General features: G+C 34.0%; 1 protein-coding gene and 1 long non-coding RNA gene across 4 annotated transcripts in view; one reads left to right on the plus strand and one right to left on the minus strand.

The window, feature by feature from the left end:
• The window catches only part of LOC116651491 (uncharacterized), a 37,679-nt gene that overhangs the window by 8,002 nt on the left and 2,278 nt on the right, over positions 1-27,399 (minus strand). The window contains exon 2 of the long non-coding RNA XR_004304498.2: positions 22,368-22,442. This is a non-coding gene — a long non-coding RNA (uncharacterized lncRNA). The remainder of the gene's footprint in view (positions 1-22,367; positions 22,443-27,399) is intronic.
• nrv3 (nervana 3) lies at positions 1,012-26,815 on the plus strand. Of its 3 annotated transcripts, none has more exons than XM_002057849.4 (8): positions 1,012-1,187; positions 3,576-4,076; positions 20,780-20,920; positions 21,193-21,312; positions 21,710-21,876; positions 21,937-22,047; positions 22,125-22,290; positions 23,643-26,815. In XM_002057849.4, exons 2-8 carry the CDS (start codon positions 3,950-3,952, stop codon positions 23,744-23,746), a joined length of 936 nt encoding a protein of 311 aa, XP_002057885.1. In that variant the 5' UTR covers positions 1,012-1,187; positions 3,576-3,949; the 3' UTR covers positions 23,747-26,815. The 3 variants fall into 3 exon arrangements, with proteins under 3 accessions (XP_002057885.1, XP_070065598.1, XP_070065597.1); XM_070209497.1 differs by having other exon boundaries at positions 3,853-4,076; XM_070209496.1 differs by lacking the exon at positions 1,012-1,187 and adding an exon at positions 2,888-2,941.

Genomic DNA, 27,399 nt, shown 5'->3' on the forward strand with positions numbered 1-27,399 from the left:
TCAGGCGCTTTTACAGCGCATGCTTGCGGCAAATTGACTGGAAGTAGCTGTCGCTGTATTCGCCTTGGAAGCCCAACGGTAGCCTTTCCCACAGCTTGGGGGCCTGTGTGCAGCGCTTTGAAATCTAAACTAACTGAGCTGCAAGCTGGAGCTTAGCAAGCCGCTAGCGGCTTGTAGGTCTAGAAATAAAAGCGCCAAGCAGCTTTTAAAAAGCTTAAAAAAACATAAATTAACCAATACTTATCTAAAATGCATGCCTTTTTAATGTTTCCTCCTTTTATATGAGTTTCATGATAATCATTAACTAATGCTGCCTCTTAATACTTACTAAATTTCCTAAGCAATAACTAATTACACTTCTTCTGTGTCGATGCTCTCTTAAATATAATAGACAAATATACAGATTTGATTATTATTAGCTTTTATATTTCTCCTGAGCTATTGTGCATATTTCAAATCAAAGAAAAAGTTCTAGATAAGAACTTATGACTGTAAAAGCACAATGGCAGCGAGAACTACAGTTGGAGAAGCACAACTCAGACGGAAAGCTAAGTAGAAGCTTGACTGCTTGCCATGCAGCTCACGCACGTGGTTCGAGAGCCACTGAATGAGATTGCAAATCGCAGCAGAGGCTGCCGCAGCAGCGGGCACGCCTGAAACCTTGAAAGCTTGCAGCCCAACTGTTTGTTGCTCTCTAGCGCACCACCGGCTAAGTGCCGCCCGCAATGGCGCCACCCACAAGCCGCAAGTCCAGCAAAGCAATCTGACATTCCAGTGACGGCGACGACGGCGCCCAGCTGAGTAAAAAGCTGCGAGGCGTCAAAAAAGCTCTAACTGTGCCTTTTCATACACAATTGCCCGCTGGCCGCCACCCTCTGCTCAACCAACGACTGCCAAAACGAACGACGAGCAGCCGAACGCAGCCGAACCAAAGCCGAGCGTTTCGCTCACAGTTGCAGCAGCTGCGGTGCTGGCGAGCTCTACGCTGAACTGGCACTATCATTGGCGTTTTAACTGTGGACGGTTGCTACTCGCACTCGCTGGCGGATTATAACGGCACATAGATATAAACATATATATATATATACTTATATATATATATATAAACATATATAGACAGTTATTATGTGCATGTCTGCGTAGAGGAGAAGAGGAAGCTGAAAAGCAGCGTTCAAGAAAATCCATCTGTATGTGTGTTGTTATTGGTGCGCCGCTGCGGAAAATACAACAAATTTTCATGTATTTGCACAAAACGTTGGTTACATAAAAAAGCAAAAAAAAAAAAAAAAAATAGAAAAAAATCCTCGAGGTGATGATGCAAAGTGCCAAAAAGAAAAAAAAAATTGTTAATTTTCACGACCTCAATAACAAACATAAAATTAACATAAGGATTAGCAAAGTTTTCAATACAAAACATAAAAAAATAAAAAAGCTTAAGACCAACAGATAAAAGACAGTTCTAGCAGTGATTATATGAACAGCGTCGGCAAGAGCGACGCCAAAGGCGACGCGACGAGGACATTGTGACAGCACCAGCAGCAAAAAAAAAAAAAAAAAATGAAAGAAATCCTTGTAAAACTTATATACATACCGAAATTCGATTTTTTTTTTTTGCTGCTGGTTATATTAAAAAATAAAATACCGATAAAGAAACAAACCAAAATACTGATAAACAAAATAAAAAAAAAAGACCAAAAAAAAGCACAGTTAAAATTGAAATAAAGCAAATAACAAGTAACCTATAAATAGACTGAGAAAAATATACGTGAAAGCGAAAATTATAAAAAAATAAATAATTCAATAAAGACAATAGTTCTGGACAAGATTTTAAGAGCTGAGCTTTAGCGCAGACAACGCCTAAAATATATATACATATATATATTTTGTGCTCAGCTTAAATTAATACAAATAAAATAAAATGCACAGATTTCGCTTCCAGAGTTGCGTTATTTTTGGCAGCTTGCGATTTGCATAAAGTGAAGATTTAGTGCATATGTATGCATAGATTGTGTAATCAATATGCTTATATAAACATTGCAAATTTGAGCTTCAGCTCACATACAACAACTACATATCGTATTTTGAGGCCAACCATCAGAAAGCAGACGAAAAAGAAATGCAAAATTGCATTAAATAGCCATTAAATAGCGACATGAAAAAGAGCATTGCCTACATTTGTGCGCCCTGCCCAGAGCTAGGAAAAGTTACACAGCGCCCGCTAACAGACATAGGCCACAGGGCATAGCTATATCCATAGCTAAAGCCGAGGCCGTTTCATTTGCGCCTTCGCCATGGACGCGCGTTGCGCAATGTGGCAGCGACGTCGCCGGCGGCAGCAGCATTCAAAAGTAAGTCAAGCAATGCGTATGCGTGAGAGCGCAGCGTCATTGTCTTAGTGAGCATTCCTTTTAGCTGGAACAACAACAAAAATGTATATGCCATGATAAGCGCATATCGCAACGTAAAATTAACATATGAATTACAGCTTGTGTGGCCAGTGTTGCAAAGTGTTCTTAAAGCTGCACCAGCCAAGCCGCATAGCATAACCATAAGCTTCTCGAACTGGCAATTCCCGCACAAGCTGTGCTCGCTGTCATTTGGCTGGCGCCCAGCTGGCAGTTTTTATGGCACGGCCGAAATCTGTTTTAACGTTCTGCAGCAAAAAAAAAAAAAAAAAAAAAAACTTCCAATGCAAATTCCAGGCTCGCTCTCTTTATTTGATGTTCATACTTGCTTGCACTGCCTGTGTGTGTGTGTGTGTGTGCATGTGTGCGTGTGCGCACTCTCTTTCGCTCTTTCAGTCTCCCACTCGCTCTGTGCGCATACGCCGATTGGCTTGGGCAGCATTGGATGCCTTTTTCCAATGCTCCTCGCTCGAGATTACATAACAGTTGGCAGAGTGTGTGGCTAAAATCGGCAGGCGACTGCAATTTGTTTTCACGTAAATGGCAAAGAGTTGATCGAATTAGCAATAATTAATTAACCAAAATTCATGAAAAATTCACAAGAATTAATAGCGAGTGCAAAACCCCATTAACCAGCTGCACAATTCAACTAGAAAGTGTACTTTAGGCCATTTTTCTGAATGTGTCCTTGTCGGAAAGCAAAAAAAAACCACGCAACAGCAGCTGCAAAGAGGGCATATCCTTCGAGTTTTCAGTTCAGTTTGGCAAAAGCCAAATGAATTTGTAATGTTTATATAAGCAGTAAAGTTGATTATGGCCCACAATGTCATAGTTTATGCTCGAAAATAACGCTTAGCACTTAAAGGCGACGTTAAAACATTAATTAACTTTTCCGAAAACCAAAACGAAGCTAATTAAACACAATTTAGTTAAACTAATTTTAATAGACAGTTCCTAATTGATGATAGGATACGTAACTGAATTTTTAGAAATGCCAATAGAAACTGCTTCGAAATTATAAAAGAAATATTTTTAAAATAAAATATAGTTTCTATTAAAAGAAAATTAGTCCAGCCCTCTTTTACTAATTTTACCTCTTCCCCCACCCAACAGGTGGTAAATTAGCAAAAATTGATCACTTTTTACTCACAAACCAATTTCTAATTTCAGTAAACAAATAAATTTAGCGCAAATCTTAACACAATACTGCTACGAACATTCAGAAAAAAACCCCATTTAAAAATGTTGTACCAACGCAGTTGATTAAGAAAAACACACAAAAAAAAAAAACTAAAAATTAACATAATTAATAAATATTTAAATAATAAAACGTATATAAATATTTATAACGATAAGCGTTTAAAAACCTAAACAATAAGACACAAAAATAAAAAAAAACCAAAAACAAAAATAAACATATAGTTTAAAACTAACCTAATAAAAACAGACAGACACCCTCCTTAGACCTGGTGCAAACGAATCCTAATCGTACTTAAAGCCAACTAGCAAGAAAGAGGAAAAAAAAAACAAAAAAAAAAAAAACAATGGCCGACAAGAAGATTGGTGAATACTACTCGCCACCGCCAAAGATGGGCAAATGGGAGGGTTTCAGAAAATTCCTATGGAACAGTGAAACTAGCCAATGCCTCGGACGCACCGGTTCCAGTTGGGGTGAGTACATTGAATAAAAAAAAAACATCTTTATTGAAATCAATTTAACCTTAGCAGAATATATGTGAATATACAAGAATTTGATCCTTAAAGGAAAATAATTATTGTCAACAAATTCGAAGGTTTATTAAATTATTATTTATTTAGCTTTTTTAATTATTTTGATTTTTATATTTATTTATATATGTTTCAGAAACTATTAAATAAAGAAATAAAAACATTTTTTATATTTTGTTTTTGCTTATTTTAATTGTTTTTAATACAAAACTAAAACTTTTAGAAACTGAAATATTATCAATCAAGTAAATGGCAAAATGGAAACGTTGTCTTTTCAAGCAAATACTGTACTTAGGTTAAACGCTATATATATATAGATATAGAAACAATATATATATATATATATATATATATATATATATATGTGTATATCGATTATAGTTTACTATCTTCAGCCTGCTCCACTTAATTGGGTTTTTCAATCGCTCAGCGAATCAATCAAATTTCACGCATTGCGCATACGCCGCGTGTGTCAGTTTTCTGCATTATATAAATATGTATATCTATGTTTAATAATAATTATTTGAAGGGACATTCAAGGGCCACTCGAGCAGTATTTAATAAATAATAAGAAATATGATCTGCGATCTCAATTAAATTATTCAGTTAGTTTGACTTTGATACAAATTAAACAGGACTTGAATTTAATTGTAGGCAGCTTTTTATCAATCTCTGTTTGAATCTCAATCTATGATAATGGAATTTCAGTATTTAATGCTTTTGGAAAGTAAGCTATTTGAATATTTTTCAAGCTACTTATGTCATAAAAACAGTATTTTGCTTTTGTATTATAAATTATTGCTAAGCAGAAAAATATATACATGAGAAAAAATGAGTTAGGTGTACATGAGGAAATAAGAGTAGTATAAACAGACGACGAGATTTTAAATGCCGGCGGTAATTAATAAGTAATATTTTTACACTAAATAGATTATTAATAAAGTGCTATTTGTTATAAAAAAAATAAACCCATTTTCTGCCTAAGAGCTGCTTTGGTTTTTTCCATGGCACCAGCTTTGATATGCGGGCATTATTTTAATATCAACCTTTATGTTTACCCTTATAATGCGTATCGATCGATTGGACTCATTCTGTATGCCATGCACAATAAAAAGTCACGTACTTGATGGGCCCAGTAAATTGCTTGGCAGCACTAAATATAGAATTCAATATTACTGCAGAGCCCACAATTCAGCTAGAGCACATGCGCTTTCTGACATTCACTCAGTCAGTCAGTCAGACTGTCCATATATGGTTGATTTTCGATAGCGATTGCATAACAATTATACGAGTATAGACTGGCGGTTGGCCTTAAGTAGGGTGTGTTTTAGGAGTTTGGCCCAACCAACAGTAAAAATGACTAATCATTTGATATCGTGTGTAAACGCCATGAAAGACAACAAGAATGCAAAATTGTCGTAAATTTTTTTATGGCCGAGGCAAAAGACAAAAAGTGAAAATAAAAGGGTCGAAAAAACGGAGGCAATTTGTAATTTATGATGTATTCAATTTTTGGGACTCAGATAAGGCTATTATAAGTACTATATACACATTATATGTATATAAGCATTTGCCGCTTTTTACTAAATAGATAAAAATATTTAGATAATATCGGTGCACTAACTGATATAAAGTTTCTGTCAGCTTTCGTAGGTCAGTTTTAAGGCATAGGCGAAAATTTATTTATCGAAAAATCAAGAGTCGAAAATAAAAAATGAAATATACAAGAATATGTCAACACTTTTTCAGTTTCAAAATAGTTTCTTAATGGTAAATCAACTGCTTTTAGTTAAAAATATTATTTACAGATACTTATCGATTTGTGAGCAACCTGAGGCACTTTACTTTCGAATATTTATTATATTTTTTCAAGCTTGAATTCAATTTCGATCGATTTTTAACGATTTTAGCCAAAAGGTTAATACAAATATTTGTTGGCTGTCGTTACTTATTCAAACTTTTGCTCAAACCACATTTATCAAATTTAGCTAACAATTTTATAAAGCTATTATTTTTCAAATATTTGTAAGTAGGCCACCTTACAGCAAATAGGTATCTGTAAAAATAAATCTTGAACCAATTCGAAACTAACAGCTCACAGTTAACTTTTAGCACCAATTCTGCAGACGTCAAGTGCGCTTTACACAGGAGATTTGAGATAATACCAAAGCGTATTTTGACAATTTATAGCATACGTGTTATTTGGCTATTTATTGATATAGGATTACGCGCTGTGTAAGCTCTAGCTGCCCCTCTCGCTCCATCACTGTCAGCCCTCCGGCTCTCTTTTTTTTTTGCTAGCTGCTTCATCATTCAATCCCAGCTGTCTCAGCTGAAGGCACGTGCTGGCTGTTGGGTTTATTTTTAGCAGTTTCTCAGGGTTTAGTAATTTTTAATGGAATTCAATTTGTGAAGCTGTCGCATCGCTTGACACTATTGAAACATTGATGTGCGCTTGAATGTCATACGAAGCCCAAATTGTCAAGTTCTTGGAAGAACAAAAGTTGTTCAACTAAAATTAGCATACAAATTTTTTTGTAGATTGCATAATGTATTAGTAAGAGGGAAATTCATAGGGAAATTCGAAGGGTAATTGCAAGCTGTTGAGGAAAAATTCTATTTATATTGCAGCTCCTTCGTTGTAGATTGACAAGCATTGCATAAACATATTCAGAATATAAACATTTTTATTGCAATAAATGTTTATAGGAAATATTGCAAATATTGAAAAGAAACACAATCAAACTAAATTGCATATATAAATGGGTCTAAGGAATAACACAAACTAGAGAAAGCACTTCTTTTTACATGAGCTTCAGGTATATTTGCCTATTATATCAGTAGGCTAGCCTTAAGCCTTTTCAGCCTTGTGCTGAGCCTTCTGATATTTGTAGCTCCACAATTGCATGCGGCCCAATTAAATGCGAAGTGGTAAATGAAACCTGCACTATCATGCACTGAAATTGACTCAACTAAAAATCGATTCTAACCTCATTCCAAAAGCACATTGTACACACTGGCTGACAGGCAACAAAACGACGACAAGTGCCGCCCCGGCCCCGGGCGCCACGAAAATGTGGGCGTTGGCGGCAAAACAGACATTTTGTTGTTGCTGCTGCAGCTGCAGCTGTTGCTGTTGCTGTTGCTGTTGCATGATTGCTTTGTCTGTAACCTACTTAGTTGCAGGTTGTGTTGCCTCTTCAGTTAAACACTTAACACGCCTCCAAAGCGAATTCTTTTCAACATTTTTAGCAGGCAAAAAAATGCAAATAAAAGGTCGCTTGGACTGGGCACAAATCCGAGAGAAGCCATAATAGATAATATATTCGTCTGTTCAGGATCTGCATTCCCAAGAGGCTGCAATTCATCAAATTGAGTTCCAAATAGAAATTCTACTTGCTGTGTTTGAATAATTGCGAACATTAGTGAGTAAATAATGCATACAATGAGTGTACATTAAAATGAGTCATCAAGAATTATCAAATGCTCAGTATGTGGCGAGATTATGCGGTAATATAAGAGCTGAACTGAGAAGGGAAGGAAGTTGGAAAGAACATGAATAAACACGATTGTAATGTAGCATGCTTGACTTGAAGAATAATAAAACATGATACGAATATTATACAATGATTTATATTCTTTTATAATTTCATATATTGCAGAAGCCTATTTATAAACCAAAGTTCGAATCTTATTTCATCACATTCTTTCTGAAATTTAATTAAATTTTTAATTGAAGACAAAACACAATTTTCTGTTGCTTATTTTCGTTTCAAAATTAGCTTATCTTCTAGCAAATTCTCATTACTGTGGCCTTTCAGATGAGATAATACCAGCATTGAGGTCAAAATTAGTCGGGACTGCCAGACGAGGGGATATTCTAGACGCATTTTATAAAACTATGATCGCAAAACTTGTTTTAAATCGATATTTATATATATATAATTAAGTTTTACACGTTAGGTTACTATAAAAAAATATATTTCAATTTATTATTTTCACTTAACGGCTACTTTTGTTGAGTACATTCAGATTTGCTTCCCGAATATGAACTGATTTATCTAACTGTTGCGGTCGCTTAGCAAACTTCGCTTTGAGAGAGTTTGAGTCAAAATTGAGTGAAGTTTGAGCTGCGTCAGCAATTATGCGTGGGATAGTACTCTGATGGGAACATTGACAGTGGCGTGATATTTAGGGTGAATTGTTTATGTCTACCAAAGGGGGACAGTTTGATCTTGACCAATGTCGATGTTATCACCAGGCTCTTTGTTTACAATATTAGAAATGTTTATAATTGTGCTTATGCTTATGTGCTAAGATATGTTAAAGGGTGGGTGCGACTATGGATATGTCACTCCCCCAACCATTAGAAAAGTGCCTGTCCTCAGGTGTTTAAGTTTGGATATAGTGTAACATTTTCTTCTTTTACAATTGGTATATCTCCTATTATTGTAGGTGTTTCTTCTACTTTGGGTTTTTTATATTTTATAATTAATTTCTTAGGTATGCTTTTGAACTTATATGTCAAATACAGTGTTAAACTTATTAATATGATTACAAATATGGTTATTGTAATTATCTGGAATACATTGTTAAATTTTGTATGTGCATTTATAATTTGTTTCGTTTGTACAAACGAAAGTGGTTCTAATTTTATAACATCATTGCTTACGTAAATGCTTTGAGTATAATCTAACATATTGTTTGAAATTGAAATTTCATTAATTTGCAATGAACAATTAAAGATTTTTATTATATTGTTTCCTTCTATTGTTATTTCGTTATTTATACAATTATGGTTTAATATAGTTTTTGGTAAATTCCAAGTTAAAATTATATTTGGTTCTATGTAGTTGATTTGAAAATTTTGCAAAATTTTAGTATAACTACATTCTGATGTTATTTGGTTTAAAATTCCTGTTAAACATTCATTATTAATTAATTTTTTTGTTTCTCTGCTATAAACTTTTTTATCTTGGGTAAAATATTTTTCATGAGCTATTTCTGTCAAAATATTATTATTTTCATCCGGGTATGGAATTATTTCGAATACCGGGCTTTTTATTATTTCTCGAGGAATATGGGATATTATCAGTATTTCGTTTGTATCTGATTTAAACCAAGTGGAAGTTTTTGTATTCAACAATTTCTCAGAATTAACATGCAACAAATAGTCATGTTTTAGTAATTTTGGGTTAAAAATTCCTAATCTTGTGAGCTGCATTCCCATCTCAATGTCTTCTATATATTCTGTAAAGTGTTGTAAGTTAAATATAAGGATATCTAATTTCTTTCCTTTTTGTTTCTCTTGATCTAGTTCGTTCATGATTTCTATTCCTTTGTTTATAGCTTCTATTATGTAATTTAATTCGTTAACCTGAACGCTGTTTTCTGCTAAGTTGCTTATTTTTTGTTCAATTTCTGCTTTGTCTTCTTGATCTAATGTTCCAAATAAGTATTTATATGCTGTTCCTACTATGTTAACTAAACCTCTTTTGCTGCGTTTGGCTATTTTTAAGCCGTTTATTTCTCTGTTTAATTTTTCTACTAGGTATTCGATTTGTATAAGGTTATTGAATTCTTTACTTTGTTCAATTAAATTGTTAAAAGTTTCTTCGGTTTTTGTTGAGGTTATTTATTAGTTTTTCTTTATTAGCTTGAGTGTCATACTCTGGTGTACCTGCATATATGAATATGTCCGCTGGTGTTCTGTTAGTCGTTTTGTGCTTTGTTTTATGATTGTACGTGTAGAGTATAGTTTCAAATTTTGTAAGTTTATTTTCGACGTCTGAGTCGCTGTTAATGATTCTTAGTTTTTCGTTAACTGTCTTATGAAATCGTTCTACGTCGGATATACCGTTTTTACTAGTGGTTATATTAATATTTACTGCTTCTGATTTTAGCCATAATTGTAAAGCTGTGCACATAAAAGCTGAGTCTTTGTCTGCCTTTATTTCGATGGGTTTACCCATTTGGTTGAACACTTGTAATATAGCTCGTTTGGTTTCTAGCCAGTCTCTACTTTTTATTTCTATTAATGATGCAAATTTTGAATAGATATCAATGCAAGATAAAAATTGTTTATCTCCTACTATGTAAAAATCCATTACATATTTTTCTCGGATATTAGCGATTTCCGGAGTTATTTCGAAAGTTAATTTTGTATCTCTGTGTTCTGTTTTTGCGATGTTGCAAATCTCACATTCATTTATTAGATTTTGAATTAGATTTTGATAATCTGGGAAATAGTGGGTTTCTTTGAACCAATTGATAGTTTTTTCAATTCCTGGATGTAATAATTCTTTGTGCTTTTTTAATATTAATTCTTTGAATTCTGCGTATGTTTGAAGGTCTATTAATTTTGTACTAGTTTTCATTGCCTTTGTTGAATTATTCGGACTTATTATTTCTAAGTAGGCTTCTTGAAAAATTGGAAAATCTGCTTCGTTGTGGAAGTATAGCACACTTTTCTTTGTGCATAAGTATTCTTTTATTAATTCTTTGGCATGCGTATTAGTCATGTCTTTGTACGTAATTTTTATGTTGGTTTTGTGAAAGTAATTCGTAACTTTTGTTTCGTTCTCGGTTCCTTTTTCAAATTCTATTTGTCGATTATAATAATTAAGTGGTCTTTCTGTGATTTGTAAATGGTTACTGTTGTCTTCTTGAGCACTATGTATTGTTGCTCTTGTGCTAATTGTATCTTCGCCTAAGAAGTTTTCGTTTAATTGAATTCTGGACAGAGCATCTGCCACATAATTTTCTTTTCCTGGGACGTATTTAATTTGGAAATCAAACTCATTTAGCTTGATCTTCCACCTTTGTAATTTCATGTTAGGTTCTTTCATATTATTTAACCAGACGAGTGGTCTGTGATCACTAAGGATTTGAAATTGTCGACCAAAGAGATAGGACCTAAAGTATTTAGTGGCCCAAACGATTGCTAATAATTCTTTTTCAATCGTTGAATAATTTAACTCATGCTCGTTGAGAGTTCTACTTGCATAGCATATAGGCTTATGCTCTTGCGAAAGGACGGCCCCTATTGCCATATTACTCGCGTCTGTAGTTAATGAAAATGGTTTTTCGAAGTTAGGGTATATTAAAATTGGGTCGGATGTTATGAGTACTTTTAGCTTTTCAAACGCTAGCTCGTAGTCTCTGTCTTTTATATTGATTTTTGCTCCCTTTTTTAATTTAAGTGTTAATGGTTTTACTATATTAGCGAAATTTGGTATAAATTTCCTATAGAAACCACATAATCCTAGAAATGATTTAATTTCTTTTGGGGTTTTTGGAATTGGGAATTTGACAATTGCTTGTATCTTGTTGGGATTTGGTTTTATACCCTCAGTTGTGATGATGTGACCGAGAAATTCAGTTTCTTTTCTCATAAACTCGCATTTATCCAACTGTAGTTTTAAGTTAGCTTCTCTAAGCTTCTTAAATACCTTTTGTAGCGACAAAATGTGTTCCTCCAATGAAGTGGAAAAAATAATAATGTCGTCTAAGTAGACCAGACAATCTTTAAAAATTAAATCTTCTAAGAGATTGTTCATACAACGTTGGAACGTTGCAGGTGCATTCTTAAGACCAAATGGCATGCGAGTGTACTCGTAATGGCCATGTTTAGTCGAAAATGCGGTCTTGGGTATTGAACCAGGATCCATTTGGATTTGGTGGAAGCCTTTGGCTAGATCAATGGTTGTGAAATATTGACATTTTCCAAGTTTGTCTAATATTTCATCCATGATCGGGATAGGGTATTTATCATTAATAGTTAGTTCATTGAGATTGCGGTAATCTATGACTAACCGGAATTTTTGCTTTCCAGATGCATCGTTTTTCTTTGGAACGATTATTACTGGTGAGCAGTAAGGGGATTTGGATTTACGTATGATATTTTGTTTTATCATATCGCTTATTTGTTTATTTACTTCCTCATCGTATATTTGAGGATATTTGTATGGACGCTTGTAAATTGGGTCCTCATGTTTCGTTAGAATTTTGTGTTTAATTGTACTAGTGAAAGTCAAATTGTCACCTTCATGGTACTGGATATCACGAAATTCATGTAAAACTTTTTTTATTTTTTCTTTTTCTTCTGAGTTTAGGTGCTCTAGCCTAAACTCATTGTTTTCTATTAATTCATTATTAATAGCGAAGTTAAATGGTCTGTCCTCTGTTGAGGGTGGATCAAGGCACTCTTGTGCGGTCATGTCCTCTTCGACCTCTTCGTCATTATATCTAAAACAAAAGTTAAATTCTCCTAAGGTTACGGATCCTTGTGCATAGTCTATTTTTGCTTGACATGCCTCAAGGTATTCTCTCCCAATCAGAACATCATAATGCTCTGAGAAGTCGTGAATATAGAATTTTTGTTTGCTCGGACAAATTTTGCTTGCTCCTAATCGTATACTTTGTTTTAATTCAATAACACCATTTATGGTGTGAACCTTTAATGTTTCGTTGTAAACTGGAAAATTTAAGCGGTTTGTTTTCATTAGATTTATGGTTGAACCTGTGTCGATGACACATTTTAGAACTTCGTCATTCATAATCAATTTTATGAATGGATTTCTTCTGTTTGTTCCGAGGCTTGCTGATGAAAATTTTCGGATGTATCCATTTTCATCTGCCCACTGTTACTATCTCTTTGACGTTTAGTCGGAGGGTTTGGTGCATTCAAGCGTGAATGGGACTGATTTTGGTAGTTTAAGGGATTTTGGTATCTACCTTGACTTAATTTCTGTTGGAACTCGTGGTGAGCTTTCTGATTGTCTTCGGACTTATTATGCTGTTTATTTTGTGCGTGATAACTCTGATTCGTGTTGGAATAGCCACTTGAAATGGTGGTTGGGTTAGCATTTTGCTGATAATTTCCCATGTTCCTACGATTGTTATTTGGATTTCCCTGAACATTATTATTTTTAGGTTTTTCAGTAACGCTATTTTCATATAATCCCTCTCTTTGAGCTACTTGCTTTAGTTTTTGTGTCGACGTAATGTCGTGTCTGGCTAACATCATGAAAAGCCTATCTGGTAATTTTTTTGTAATAACATCTTTGATTGTGTTATTCATAGCATTTGTATAAAGGGTTGTATTGCTAGGTATATTTTCTAGTGCTAACTTATTTAAAATAACAAAAGATTTATTCTCGAGCTCCTCGATGAACTTACGGACGTTTCCTTGGTAATTCGTGTTGTATAAGCGTCGAAGGAGTTCTTCAAATGGTGTCTGCACTTTGTATTCTTCAATCAATGCGTTTCTCAGCTCCTGCCAAGTGTTGGCTGCTGTCCTTTGTGATATTCTCTGAGCATCTCCTGTGACTTGCAATTCGATGGCTCCGTATAAGATGCTATGTTGTCTAACATCTCGGGTTGGATACAGGTGTAGGATGTAATCTATCCTTTTAATGAAGGCGTTTAGTTGATCCGTTGATCCGTCAAAGCTTGGCACCTGTCTAAGTTGTGAAAGGGCCTGGTTGAGGTGTTGTTCTGATAATTCCATTGTCATCTTGGTGTAATACACTTTTTTTTGAATAGTTTTGAGTTTGTAGGTTTGAACTTTATTGTTCTTTGATTTTGCACTTTTATTTTAAGTTAAAGTTTGTGATGGATTATTGTGTAAATGTTTTTTTTTTTTTTTGTGTGTGTGTCTTAAAAAGACTCAGTAATAACGTATTGCAGGGATCAAACGATATGCAAAGCCAGTCGTTATTAACTGTAGTAGCTTTATTGCCCAAAGGGTCAATATTATTAAGCTACTAATGACCCGAAGGTTCTTGTGCGGATACGTATTCGAGAAAATTTTTATTACACTCCGACAACACTTTCGGTCGCGATTGTGCGTTAGATCTGGGAATTAATTATCCTTTAGCGATCTTTAATTTTTCCCGACGTATCCTACCGGCTGCGCCAATTAAGTTTTACACGTTAGGTTACTATAAAAAAATATATTTCAATTTATTATTTTCACTTAACGGCTACTTTTGTTGAGTACATTCAGATTTGCTTCCCGAATATGAACTGATTTATCTAACTGTTGCGGTCGCTTAGCAAACTTCGCTTTGAGAGAGTTTGAGTCAAAATTGAGTGAAGTTTGAGCTGCGTCAGCAATTATGCGTGGGATAGTACTCTGATGGGAACATTGACAGTGGCGTGATATTTAGGGTGAATTGTTTATGTCTACCAAAGGGGGACAGTTTGATCTTGACCAATGTCGATGTTATCACCAGGCTCTTTGTTTACAATATTAGAAATGTTTATAATTGTGCTTATGCTTATGTGCTAAGATATGTTAAAGGGTGGGTGCGACTATGGATATGTCACTATATATATATCAATATTTTGGAAATGGGTGCAGATAGTGAAATTAAAATGAAATTTTAATTGACTCGTCTGTTACTGACTTAAACACTATACCCCTTCTACACACTTTCAATAGGTATAAAACTGATTCGGTTCAGGTTTGTTTGTTTCTTTTTTTGGCATATGTTTCTGCTTTAAATAGCTTCGCAATCTAATAACACATTCACCTACTAATATAGCATGGAATTCTGTGGGATTCAAACTAGAAGCTGCGATAGTGAGTCTTAAGTCTTACAGCTCTATTGTGTAGATCCATTTTAATATTTTACCAAGTTACAAATTGTGGAAAACATATCCATTTATCGTCTTAGAGAAATCAAAGCCAATCACTGGGCATGTTTCAATTGCTCCACTGCAAATCAATTAAAAACGACAATCATTTCAACCAGACGTCAATGAGCTCAATTTGAGACGTTTTGTGGCACATGTGAGCGATGTTTGAAATGTCTGTTTTTATCGAGGTCCCGCAATTTGCACAGACCCATCAAATTGAGCACTGCGCTAAATAGTATGCCAAAATCCCAGATGCGACACATTGACCTCCATAAGCTGCAAATCTGTTAAATGCTTTGCACTGAAAAGAAACAATTATCCAATCGACACTTCAATTAGCATACGGCCCACTAAAGCTGATTTCATAAGCGCATTATAATGAGCTCGAAATTTACACCCACACTGAAGAATCGCATCAACTGCGTTATCCGTAGACTTAAAGATATCGGTGAAACTTTCCAAGCAATCAAAGTTTTAAATTGAAAAACTTTCAATGCGCTTAATTGGGAAACAATTAAGAAAATCTTATGGGAAAATCGACTAGCAAATACCCTGTTCTATGTTGATGCGTTCAGTTTTGATGTACATTAAAATCATACTTTCGTATCGTAATCGTGTATGCACACATAGATTATATTTATATTAGGTATGTGTTCGACTAGTAAATAACTCGTAAATACTCGTAATAATCTACTCTCATGTAGGGTATTGAAAACCCCTGGCTTTCAACAAATTCCAATAAAAATATGCAAATGAAAATCCCTTGCGTGATTCACAAAAAAGCAGTGGAGATAATGCCACAGGGCAACTAGACAGCTATTCATAACTTTTATAGCGAGGAAATCCCAAGTGCCTGTTATGGCATTAATTAAAGAGTTGGGAATATATCAAACTTACCATGTAACATATAATTAAAATTACATTTCGCAGAACTGCTTATTATGCATGCATTTAAAATGTTGCCTCAGAATCTTGAATTAAATTTTTGTATGAATTTGAATTTGTATAGGCTTTGTTTTTTAATCTACAAGTTTGGGCAATGAAATAGTTTTATATAATCTATTCAAATTTGTTATATTATTAATATTTCAACAAAATTCAATGCTTGTCAACAGAATGGCCAAAAAAATTGTAATAAATAGAGCAAATATTTTATTATATATGCTATAAACTTAAATCAAATAATAAATAATTAAAAAAAACTACTGGCTAAGGTTGATATATCAATCATTTCTCTATATGCGTTATAAACCACAGCCAAAATTACAAAAAAAAGCAGAAACTAGCACAAAATTAATTCAAGTAAATCATTTTTGTACCTTTTGGCTCAAAATATTTAAAAAAAACACAAAATAATAATAAAAAAGCCTGCTAGCAACAACAAATATAAAGTTATATTAAAAAAGTAATGATAAAACGATAAAATGATACAAAATGAATACTATAATTATTATCATACTTGAATATACATTTATTTGGGTGTGTGTGTGTGTGGCTGTGTGTGTTTGCGCGTATGCATGAGTACTGCCAAGCCTAAGGGCTGTTGCGAATCCTGATGTTGACAGTTGTATTTTCTGCTCCATTTTGCTGGACAACATTTTTTTCGTTCTTTTGTGTGCCAGCTACTGTGTGTGTGTGTGTGTGTGTGTGTGTGTGTGTGTGCATGTAATTTTCTTATTTTTCTGCAACTGTCAAAATTAACAGAGCAAATGGGCAGCACTCGTTACGACCCGCACCAACAGCCCAACCCGCACCCACAGCTGCCGCTGAAAGGTAAAATTGAAGCTGAAATTAAAAAAGAGGACGAAGTGGACGCCATTCTTTTGTGCGTGTATGTGTGTGTATATAGCTTGCAACTGTAGCACACATGCAGACAACGCAGTCACACACACACACACACACACACACAATCGCGTACCAGCACAGTTTGTTACATTATTGCGGCAGCTGTGCAAATGGCAAAGTTCAGCCGAGAGACCTACAAAGAACAGGACAGAGAGGGAGAGAGAGAGAGAGAGAGAGAGAGAGAGGGAGAGCGAGCAAGAGAGTGACAGAGAGAAAGAAAGGCAGCTAGAGAGAGAGAGAGGGAGAGAGAGCACTCGCAGGCGGAGAGTGCGCGCACAATGCTGCGTATACTTAATGTTCCACTGAGACCTGCCAGGTGCTCAGCGGCACCATGAGCACGCACACACACACACACACACATAGGTAAGGAGTAAAAATGTTGGCGTCGGATTTTAAGGCAGAACCCACCTAAAGAAACTATCAACGAGGAAAACTTCGAAGGTTCTACCAGCGCCTAAAAACTAATTAAACTTATGCACAAGCCTGCTAATTCTGTATCCATAAACTATCAAGTTTTCTAAAGATAAATATATACATGTTTATATATATAATGCGATGCACATTTGGGTTTAATTAATTATTATAATTACTATATTCTGATATATTTGAAATTATTCAACATAAAATAATAATATAATTAATATTATATAGTATACAATAATGAGGCAAGATACCTCATTTTGGGGCATATATTTTCTGCTATTACTGTTTTTAAATGATTAATTCTACTATTTTATTAAAATTTCCAAATATATATATTTTAGTGCATTATGCAAATTTAAGATATACTGTAAGTATTTCGAACGCATTCAATTAAGTGGGATAAAATTTACGATTACCCTATACGGGTTACACTTATTTCTGTGGGAGCTGAGACTACGGGCCCAGAACTACATAATTTATATGCTGTGTAGTCGAGGGCACTTAACATTTAGAACGGCTTAGCGTATTTGCCTTGCAAGCAAAATAAACCAGCTGTTTTCCCCAAACCACAAAGAGCACATCGCGTAGCCTGAGAAACTCACACCATGCATCCATGGCCGAGCTCTATCTCCAAAAGACCCAAAGCCCCACCTACCGCAGTAGGAAAAGCCACTGCGGCCACTGAAACCAGAGCAACCAGCTCGTTAAGTGCAGAAACACACTCAAGCACACACATGTACACACACACACACACACACATAGATACTAACATACACACACATAGGCACACCCATTGGAATAACAATAAGAAAATTCAGAATAAAAAGCACAACCAACTGCAAAGAAGGCTCCCTGCTGGCGCTGCTTTTGTTATCCCCAGCGAATCCGTGAAGTTTGCTCGAGTGTTGCCATGCAAACGTACATTTTTATTTAACTGCCTACGTAACGTAACCAAATTACGTAAGGCGATGAAAATGTTAAACGTGTTTTCATAATTTCCGCAACTCAATTGACTTGGGAACTCGGCCAGCAAAGCCAATTATAAACTTAAGGATTAATTAAAAAGTCAAGATAAAAATAAATTTCATTCAAAATAATATGTTTAGCTATCAGATTATTATAATTTATGCATATTACGATACAAACGTCGGGCTTGAACCCTGTGTGGACAGTTGCTTCTGAAGCAATCAAGCCATTAAATAACGCTACCATTATCTATATACCAGATATATGTATATACAAACATTTATATATATATATATATATATATGCTTGCTTGTATATGGCCATGAGAATTCGTTAGAGTGCGGGCGCATTGGCAATAGCCAGTTGGGCAGCAGAATTGTGGAGCGCGCATGCGCCCTTTTGCTATTGGCAATACTTGCCAACTAATTGACCGTGAGCAGAATTCTTTTCAAGTATTTTTCAGAAGGTCTTGAAAATAAGCGTACTACTTAACAGGATGTTACATACTATATCTGTAATCGAATTGACAAGTTTTATTTTTCAAAATATGGCCAACTAATATTGTTGTGTTTTATAATTTAGTCTGCATTCTGTGCTTAAAAAAGAATTATTTGTTATTTTTTTATTTTGAATTTTAAAACATCCTTGCATATAGTTTCAACAATCGTCAAAGAATATTGCAGTTCTTATAGCTTATGTTTTTAAATCATTCGAGTCTTATTTTATTTATAATATTTTATTTATGTTCATTTATAATACATTCTTTGAAAACCATCAGAGTTGCGTTTCCCAAATTATTGTAATTCAATTTATTCGTTATTCTAATTGAATTTTATTTTTTTCTGCTGTTTGCCCTGATTAAACTAGGAACAAAAAAAAATCATACTCTTCGTAGTTGCCATTAAGACCCTTTGTTATTTCAGCTCTTCTCTCGTTTATCTGCCTTCACCATTCACTCTTTAATTATTTCTAAATTTAACCCGCTGCCAATCGCGTTTGCTCAGCAAAATTCCCACGGTCCACACTATTCTCAAAGTCTCTGAGCAGATGATTAATGACTTTCGTAAATTGCTGTACAATGCCAATGCCAATTCCAACATATTTTCCTCTCTATAAATTAGTTTATTCACAGTTCGCTCTGCGTCACATGTCGTATGCGTAATTTAGGACAATGTTATCTTAAAAAAGTAAACAACATTAAAGTCAATTCATGTATATAGAAGACAGACCGCACAACCTAAACAGGCTTGGAAACTGAAACTATTGCAAAAGGTTGCGTTCAGTTTTAAAGCGAGCATTAGGACAGGAGCGTGGAAAGGGCAACCTCCAAATGGGGGAAAATGGTGGTCAAAGTTTGTATGTAAAACATCAACCCCAACGCAGCCATATATGTGTTCTTTACGAACGCGAGTTCATGAGTCTATATAAGCTGTCTGAGCGTTGGACTAGCAAGGCACCAGAAATTAAGAGTTTTTATTATTAAAATATACCTTTAAATAACCCATGAGAACGAAAGTTGGGTATCCCGTTAAACCGGAAGATTAAATATAATTTTTTTTTATTTAAATAAGAACAATTTTTAATTTCAACTAATTCGGATGATTTCTTATATGAAGAAATTTTAAATCCGCATATTAATCGTACAATTTCGGTTTGCATTTTCAACATTATGCATTTGACCCGGGAGACGCCGCTTGATTTTTTTCTAATAGCTAAATATAAAATAAGAGCGCTGCAGAGGAGAGCAGGAACGGAACAAAAACTCAAAACTCAGCGACCTTTCAATCACTCTTAATTATAAAACAGAAATGTCAAAATGACAAACTAGTTAACTCTGGCCATGAGTACAGTGCGGAGTATTGTGCGGATATTGGAATGCACAACACACCCATACACACACACACACACACACACACACACTAGCGCGCGCGACCTTCTCCAGATTTACTTGCAGCTGGAGCCAAGAAAATGTCAAATGTCGTTCATTGTGTAATCGTAGAGCAGTGTGGTAGGTACACAGCTATGTGGGGGGCGTGGCAGACAGCAAACTGTCGAGGCTACCAGCCTCTCCACCTACCCACACCCCGTTGCCCCACATTGTCAATTAGCCAAGACATAAGCCAACTTTGCGCATTAACGTCTTACTGGTTATTTGATTTAAAAGTTTTGCTATGGATACACTGGTCGCTTTCAAATTCCAAGGCTCATAATAATCCTTATGAATTAGGCACAAACCTTATTTATATGATATGATGTTATATAGTCCAAGCAAACAAATGGTCCTTGAATCAAATAATCTTATTTCGTTTGCTAGCTTGTTTTTATTTGTTTTCTATGCTCAAGCAGATTTGAGTACGTTGAATCCCTTTGATCCCTTTTATTTGAGACATATTAGGGACCACGATGAAATAATATCCATAACAATACGACAGCAAAACATAGAGAATTGTCTGCATAGAATTTTTGTGTAAGGACATGAATTTAATGGAATTCGGAAATGTTTTTTTTTTTATGATTAACACAGTTTGTGTTAGCCATTAATATGCCGCGCAGGAGGTTATCAAATCGGGCGTGGCAACAGCAATAAATGTGTCATACAAATAGTCCTTGGGCCCACAATTAATTAATCCACCTCTTGGCGCGCATAAAATAAATTTAATTACCTTTTGGCGCTTGGAATTTATACATAATTTTACCGCATAAATAAACTAAATTTACGTTTTGAATAAAAAATATTAAACAACGAGTCTACTTCTCTTGTCTTGCAGCAAAAATTTTACTTTTCTATATTATATTCTACGCGGCGTTAACCGGATTCTTTGCTGCCATTTTTGCGGTGTTCTATCAAACATTGGAGGCTGATAAACCCAAATGGATGCTTGACAATGGATTGATTGGATCGAATCCAGGTAAATTACAAAATTGAAATCGATATTCTAGTAGGTACATGTCATATTTGGTGACTCAAGCCATTAAAACCAACACTTGGAAACGGAACAAGTTATCGAATACCGGTTATCAAAAATACAAACGGACAGACGGACATGGCTAGATCGACTCGGCTATTGATGCTGATCAAGAACATATATACTTTATGGGGTCGGAGGGTTTTATAAGACTATGTGCAACACTCTTTTTGTTGTTGTCGGCGTTTCACTATTCTTGTTAACTTTATTTACAGGTCTTGGCTTTCGACCAATGCCCCCAGAGGCGAATGTTGAGAGCACTTTAGTTTGGTACGAATCATCGAAGAAAGATAATTACATGTATTGGGTTGAGGAAACTGCACGATTTCTGAAATGTAAGTTACACTTCAAAAGTCTAGTGACTAACAATTTGTTGTTTTCCTATATCAATTGTTAAATATTATATATATTACTTACAATTTTATTTTTAGAGAAATTGTGAAAATATTTTTCTTGTTTAATGTTTTTGATCAAATTGTAGTTTCGAAATTTTTTTTATATAAATTTTACATTTTTATAAATCTTTTTTGTACATTTTTGTTCATCACTCATTTGATTTTTGTGAATAAACAAATAATAAGATCACAGTAAGTGAAATAAATGTTCTATAAAAAGTGACTATTGCTAAATGTATTTGAAAAGCTATCCAACAAATGCTAGGTGTACTTTAGAGAACTAACATCAAGTGGTTGCTCTGAGCTTTTTATATAATTGAAATCTTTATACTCTCAGCTTATGACGATCTACCCAAGAAGAATCACGTCAACTGCTCATTTGACCATCCGCCAATGGAGGGCAAAGTTTGCGGCGTTGAAGTTAGTAGCTTTGCGCCCTGCACTGAGGATAATAACTTTGGTTATCACGTGGCCCGACCCTGCATATTCCTTAAGTTGAATAAGGTAATCGACTACAGCAACACAAATAGCAAGAGACAAAGAATTACAAATCGATTTCTTTAGATTTACAACTGGGTACCACAAATTTACAACGATTCAAAAGCTTTGCCCGGTGACATGCCCGAGGAGTTGAAGCAGCACATCAAGGAGAAGCAGAGCCTGCGACCAAATGAGGTAAGCCTGCCTTGGGCTCTTATACATCTAATAACTATTTGCAACATTCTGTTTTTTTTTTGTTATTTATATTATAGACTGGCGTTGTTTGGGTGTCATGCGAGGGGGAAAATCCAGCTGATGTTGAAAACATTAAGGCACGTGATTATTATCCTCGCATGGGTTTCCCCCATTTCTACTTCCCTTTCAAAAACATTGAGGGATATATACCGCCAATTGTTGCTGTTCAGTTCACCGTTGAAAGTAAGTAGCTTTTAATTAATTGAGCTTCTGTGCGAGAGTAACTGCTTCTGGGCTTACTTAAAAATATGAACTCTTACCTTCAAGTATTTCATGCATTTCGTTGAAATTTCCAACAGTCCTTCACTAAAACCATTCGCATGGAATTTCAGTTCCTAAAGTAAAATCATGATATATGTAAGATTTAGCTATTCAATACAAACTGAGATTAATTTCTAAAATAATAAAATAAAAAAAAACTGCGATCATTTTAAAGTAAATATTATACCAATAAGAAAATTATTCTCAGTCAGAGATTGCAACTGAATTTGAATAAAATGAATTAGAATCTCAGGTCTATAAAAACACTGCCAGCAGCCAAATTTAGTTCACGAATTCAACCGGATATTCCCGTCAAAGCTTACCCCTAATTTATTCATTAATTGAAGCACCAGGAGTGGTAACAGTTTCTGCTTTGCATTTAATAAAAGAGGATTAGATAGTGTACAATGAATAAGAGGCTTAGAATCAGTTAAATAAGCATGCGAGTTTTATGCTCCACATGCTTCAGGAAGCAGTCATACAATGGGAAAAGCTGTCTGGCATTTTAATCAAACGCACATCAAATGCCAAACATACGAATCTCCCGATTCCCACCCCAGCTGCGTGCCCAAAGACAAAAGAGCTGCAAGCGACCCGAATGCCGCAAAATAAAACAAAAAAAAAAAGAGAAGAGGAAAACGTCTAGAAACCCAATTTTACGGCACAATAAACTTTAATAATTCCTCAGGTTGAAATAAAAGTTGGAGTGTGCGAATAAAATCTTTTATGTTCCATTTTCTATGGTCCTGTTGCAAAAGCAGATAACTAAGCCATTAACCCGCTTAGCCAACCATTTTAATCGCTACAAAATGGCTTAATCGGATTGGTAACAATTCTAAAGAAAATAGCTGAAGCTCTCAATTCCATTTTCAAACATTTTCAATTGGCAGATATTAAAGAACACCACGCCCAAAAGTAGGCAACAAATATGTGTGCGGAAATATTAATACGTTTGCATATTTCTTATTGTTTAGTGTTATAAATGAATGCAGTTGCCTTCCGTATAGTATATGTGAAATGACCATTAACTAGAACTAGAAAATCTAATATCAAGACTTATAGTTTGGTCAAGAGTTTTCTAGGTGCTTTCCGTTGAGAGTCGGATTTATTGCTTAATAAAAATAAATAAAGAAAACTCCAAAATGCATGAACATTTATAGGAAACATATATATAAAATATATCAAGACTTTGGTATTCATGTTAGGGAACTACTACTTTATGCTAATTGGACATAAGTATTTAATTTAATTCATAATTTTGTTTCACTCGCTAGCCGGCGTCTTGATCAACATTGAGTGCAAAGCCTGGGCTCACAACATCCATCATGATCGCTCGGATAGGAGAGGATCCGTCCACTTTGAGTTAATGGTCGACTAAGAGAAACGCAATGGAAACGCATCAGTAAAAGGCTAAAAGCTACAAGAACAGCAAGAACAGCAAGAAGTGCAAGAAGAAGCAAAGGTATAGCCAGGATCCGTAAAAGGATGCAAATGATGAAGAGGCGTGAATTAGGCATACAAAAAAAAAAAATAACAAAGAAAATTAAATAAATAAATAAATAAAATGAAGGTTAAGATGAAAGTTAAGCAAAGTCACGCTAAATAAAAAAATACAGTGACGGAACACATTCACAAAAACGTAGCAAAGCAAGCAAAACCAAAACCAAAAAAAAACAAGCTAAAGTAATAATACTGCAAAATAAATACAGCAACAACCAAAGAAAAACTAAAACAAAGAGCTACAAGAATAAAAATAAATATAATAAAAGCAAGAACATAAACATGACTAAATATAGCGCTAAAAAGCTAAAAACTACCCAACGCTAACAAAGGCCCCAAACACACACACACAAACACACACACACAGCACACACAGTCACACACACACACACAACTTAATTTGTTAGGAGAATTTTATTTAGTTAACAATTTAGGCAAAAAATAGCAAATGGTTAAAATTGGCAAGCCACATAATTTAGCGCAAATATGATATTATAAAATAAAAACAAAAGAAAAGAAAAAACCAAAAAAAAAAAAAAAAACAAATTGTTGTTAACAAATTCTACTTTGTTTTTGGTGTAATTTAATAATGAAGATATAAACGACAAACAGCGCAGCGAACAAATTATAAACAAATGAAAAATGCAGCAACTGTTCTTAACTCAATGAGAAACGTGTTAAATACATAAAAACAAAAACAAAACCAAACATTAATTATATTTATAATATTTAAATAAATACTTATATATATAATACAAATAAAATGAACAATTGGAATGCGTACATAAACACATATGTATACATACATACATAATTACATAAATTATGAACATCAACCTCCACCTCCCCCTCTCACAACATATAAATAAATTACAAAAAAAATAAAATAAAATAAACGCAATAACAAGAGAAACCCAAACAATTTTCACACAACGCAAACCTATTTAATTTGTTTAAACAGGCCGCATTAATCCCAAAGCATAACGAAATGTTTAACTACAAATTTCTAAAGATAAACAAAAAAAAAAAAACACATAACTGTAGATTTTAAAATACAAATGAATAGAAAGAAGAAGAACCTGCAAGGAAAAGCAAAAGAAGGTTAGATACATAATAAAACAAAAGCATGCAAATGCAAGGAAAACGTAAGCCACAACACATTTAAAATTAATACTCTTCACTTATTATGAAAGCCCCAAAAACAAAACAAAAAAAAAAAAACAAAAAAAAAAGACAAAACAAAAAATAAACAAAATCATTAATGTGAAAATTGCATGAAAATAAAAATAAAATATACAAAAAAAAAAAAAAAACCAAAAAAAGACCCAAAAAAAAACATGAATAAAATATATAAAAAAATTGAGGCAAAAAATCGATAAATATAGCTGAAAGTAAAGTACAGAGTAACTGGTTACAATAAAAACAAAAGGAGTATATAAAATTAAAAAAATATATTATGTATACAATGAATCCCCTCCCCCCCACAACAAACAAAATAATAATAATAAAAACGAACTTAATTTAACTAAATAAAAACCCAACCGTTTCGATATCACAATTTTCAACAGCCATCCACAGCCACAGCAGCTTCTATGCAAAGCAAGCGCGTGGGCAACAAGAGGGGGGAAAATAAGAGCAGCTGCGGTAACCCCTAAAAAGGTCACAAGACAAGCGACCCCAGAACGCACACACACACACACACACACACACACACTCACACACACACACACCCACGCACGGCTTTAACTACTTTAAACACAAGTCGTTATGACCTGGATTTACGATATCGTTTTGGTATATGCCAAAAATTTAATGAATTTCAATTTCGATTTCAATTTCAATTTCTTAGCTTTATTTCGTTCTCTGCAACCAGCTCGACTTGAAAGACAACTTCATTAATAGGCCTCAACTAGCTTTACGATTTTCTCGCTCTCTTGAGACCTTTCCCCACCCCATGAAAAAAATCAAGAAAAAGCAAGCAACACAAAAAAAAAAAAAAACAATTAAAATAAAAAATCGAATAAAAAATAAAAGCTAAATCTCTTAAATGGCATACCAAGCTTTATAACTAATCCCCTTTTACCATCCACTTAACTAGTGCTAGTCTAAATGTAAGAAGCAGATGATGAAAACAAAAGGAAAAAACAAAACAAGAAGAAAATAGAAAAGTGGAAAACACAAAAACGGAAAATGATTATAAATTTAAACATGAAATGTTATAAAGTTTTGCTACACATGCAGCAGAATCGCTAAATAATAGTTTAATGGAAAATGTTATACTTAAATATATATTATAAAAATATTATTAACAATTAATTACTTTTATTAAATGAATTTAACAACTAAAGAAAATCGTATGCAAATGCAGGTCGAATTGCTAATTGAGCGACCTGTTTGCCGGAAAATTGGAAAATGTTCGTATGCTATTCGCTAAGCTTTTCAGAATTTTCCAAGCATTTTAAAGACATATTGATGTTTTTCCAAATTTTAGTGATAGCTAACAAATTTTCCACTGGCGACCGGCGAAAGTACATTTTCATTTTAAAGTTTCAGTTAGATACAAGTAAAATGGAGAAACAATTTTTAGTAAAAAAAAAAAAACAAAAACAAAAATTTTTAAATAAATAAAATTCAACAGGCAACCAACAAATTGTTTACCAAATAGTTTTCTAACAACATTTTCTAGTGCATGTTTTCCTATAAATTAAACAAATGCAGAAAACAACAAGAACAACTAAAGCAATTAGTTAAGTAGTGAAATAAAATGCTGCAAGAATTAAATAAATGAAAAATAAATGAACACGAGTTGTGAGATTCACTCAATTTTTTTGTTTGTTTATTTCTGATGCATTCGCGGGCAGCCGTTAAACTTAAGAAACAAATTCAAATCCCAAGGCTAATTTTGCAAATTTCCAAATTAATTTGTTTTTTTTTTTGCCGCACAAAATTTCACTTGAAGCAATAGCTTGATTTTGATTTGAATTTTTAACCTGGGCAAAGTGTGTTCCCAAAACCGCCGATAAATATTAGTAGTTTATATAGGGTAACAAAAGCTATAAAAATATATATGATAATTAAAGAGTATTAAAACGTAAATAATATTTAATTAAAATATATATTAAAACTGCCAAGTAAATGTTTGACCCTTTAGCGCGTGTATTACAATTTTCAACTACGAACAAATTTGGCTACAGATTTCTTTTAGTAATTAATTTTTGAATTAAGGCACCAAAAAAAAATAAAAATAAAAAAAAAAACAAAACAAAAATAAATAAATAAAAAGGAATGGCTTGCGGATCCAAAGATATGTCACATTTTTTGCACAATTTAGCATGCGGCAAATACTAGAACACACTTGATAAAAAAAAATCTTTAACAAGTATATATAAACTGCCATTTTTTACACCAAGTGTATAAAGAAGAAGAAAAATACCTTTAAAAATAACAAAAAACAAGCAACAACAACAATACTCTTTTTGTGTGTAAACAACAACAAGTTACGTAATCAGCACAAGGCAACTACAATAAATG

Source organism: Drosophila virilis, chromosome 4 (assembly GCF_030788295.1).
Source record: "Drosophila virilis strain 15010-1051.87 chromosome 4, Dvir_AGI_RSII-ME, whole genome shotgun sequence".
NCBI classification, from domain to species: Eukaryota; Metazoa; Arthropoda; class Insecta; order Diptera; family Drosophilidae; genus Drosophila; species Drosophila virilis.

Bases quoted from the DNA above. Each gene is read 5' to 3' on its own strand.
- nrv3 (XM_002057849.4), top strand. From the start codon at position 3,950: ATGGCCGACAAGAAGATTGGTGAATACTACTCGCCACCGCCAAAGATG. The intron at 20,921-21,192 runs GTAAATTACAAA...CTTTATTTACAG, and splicing joins ATTGATTGGATCGAATCCAG to GTCTTGGCTTTCGACCAATG. The intron at 21,877-21,936 runs GTAATCGACTAC...CGATTTCTTTAG, and splicing joins TATTCCTTAAGTTGAATAAG to ATTTACAACTGGGTACCACA.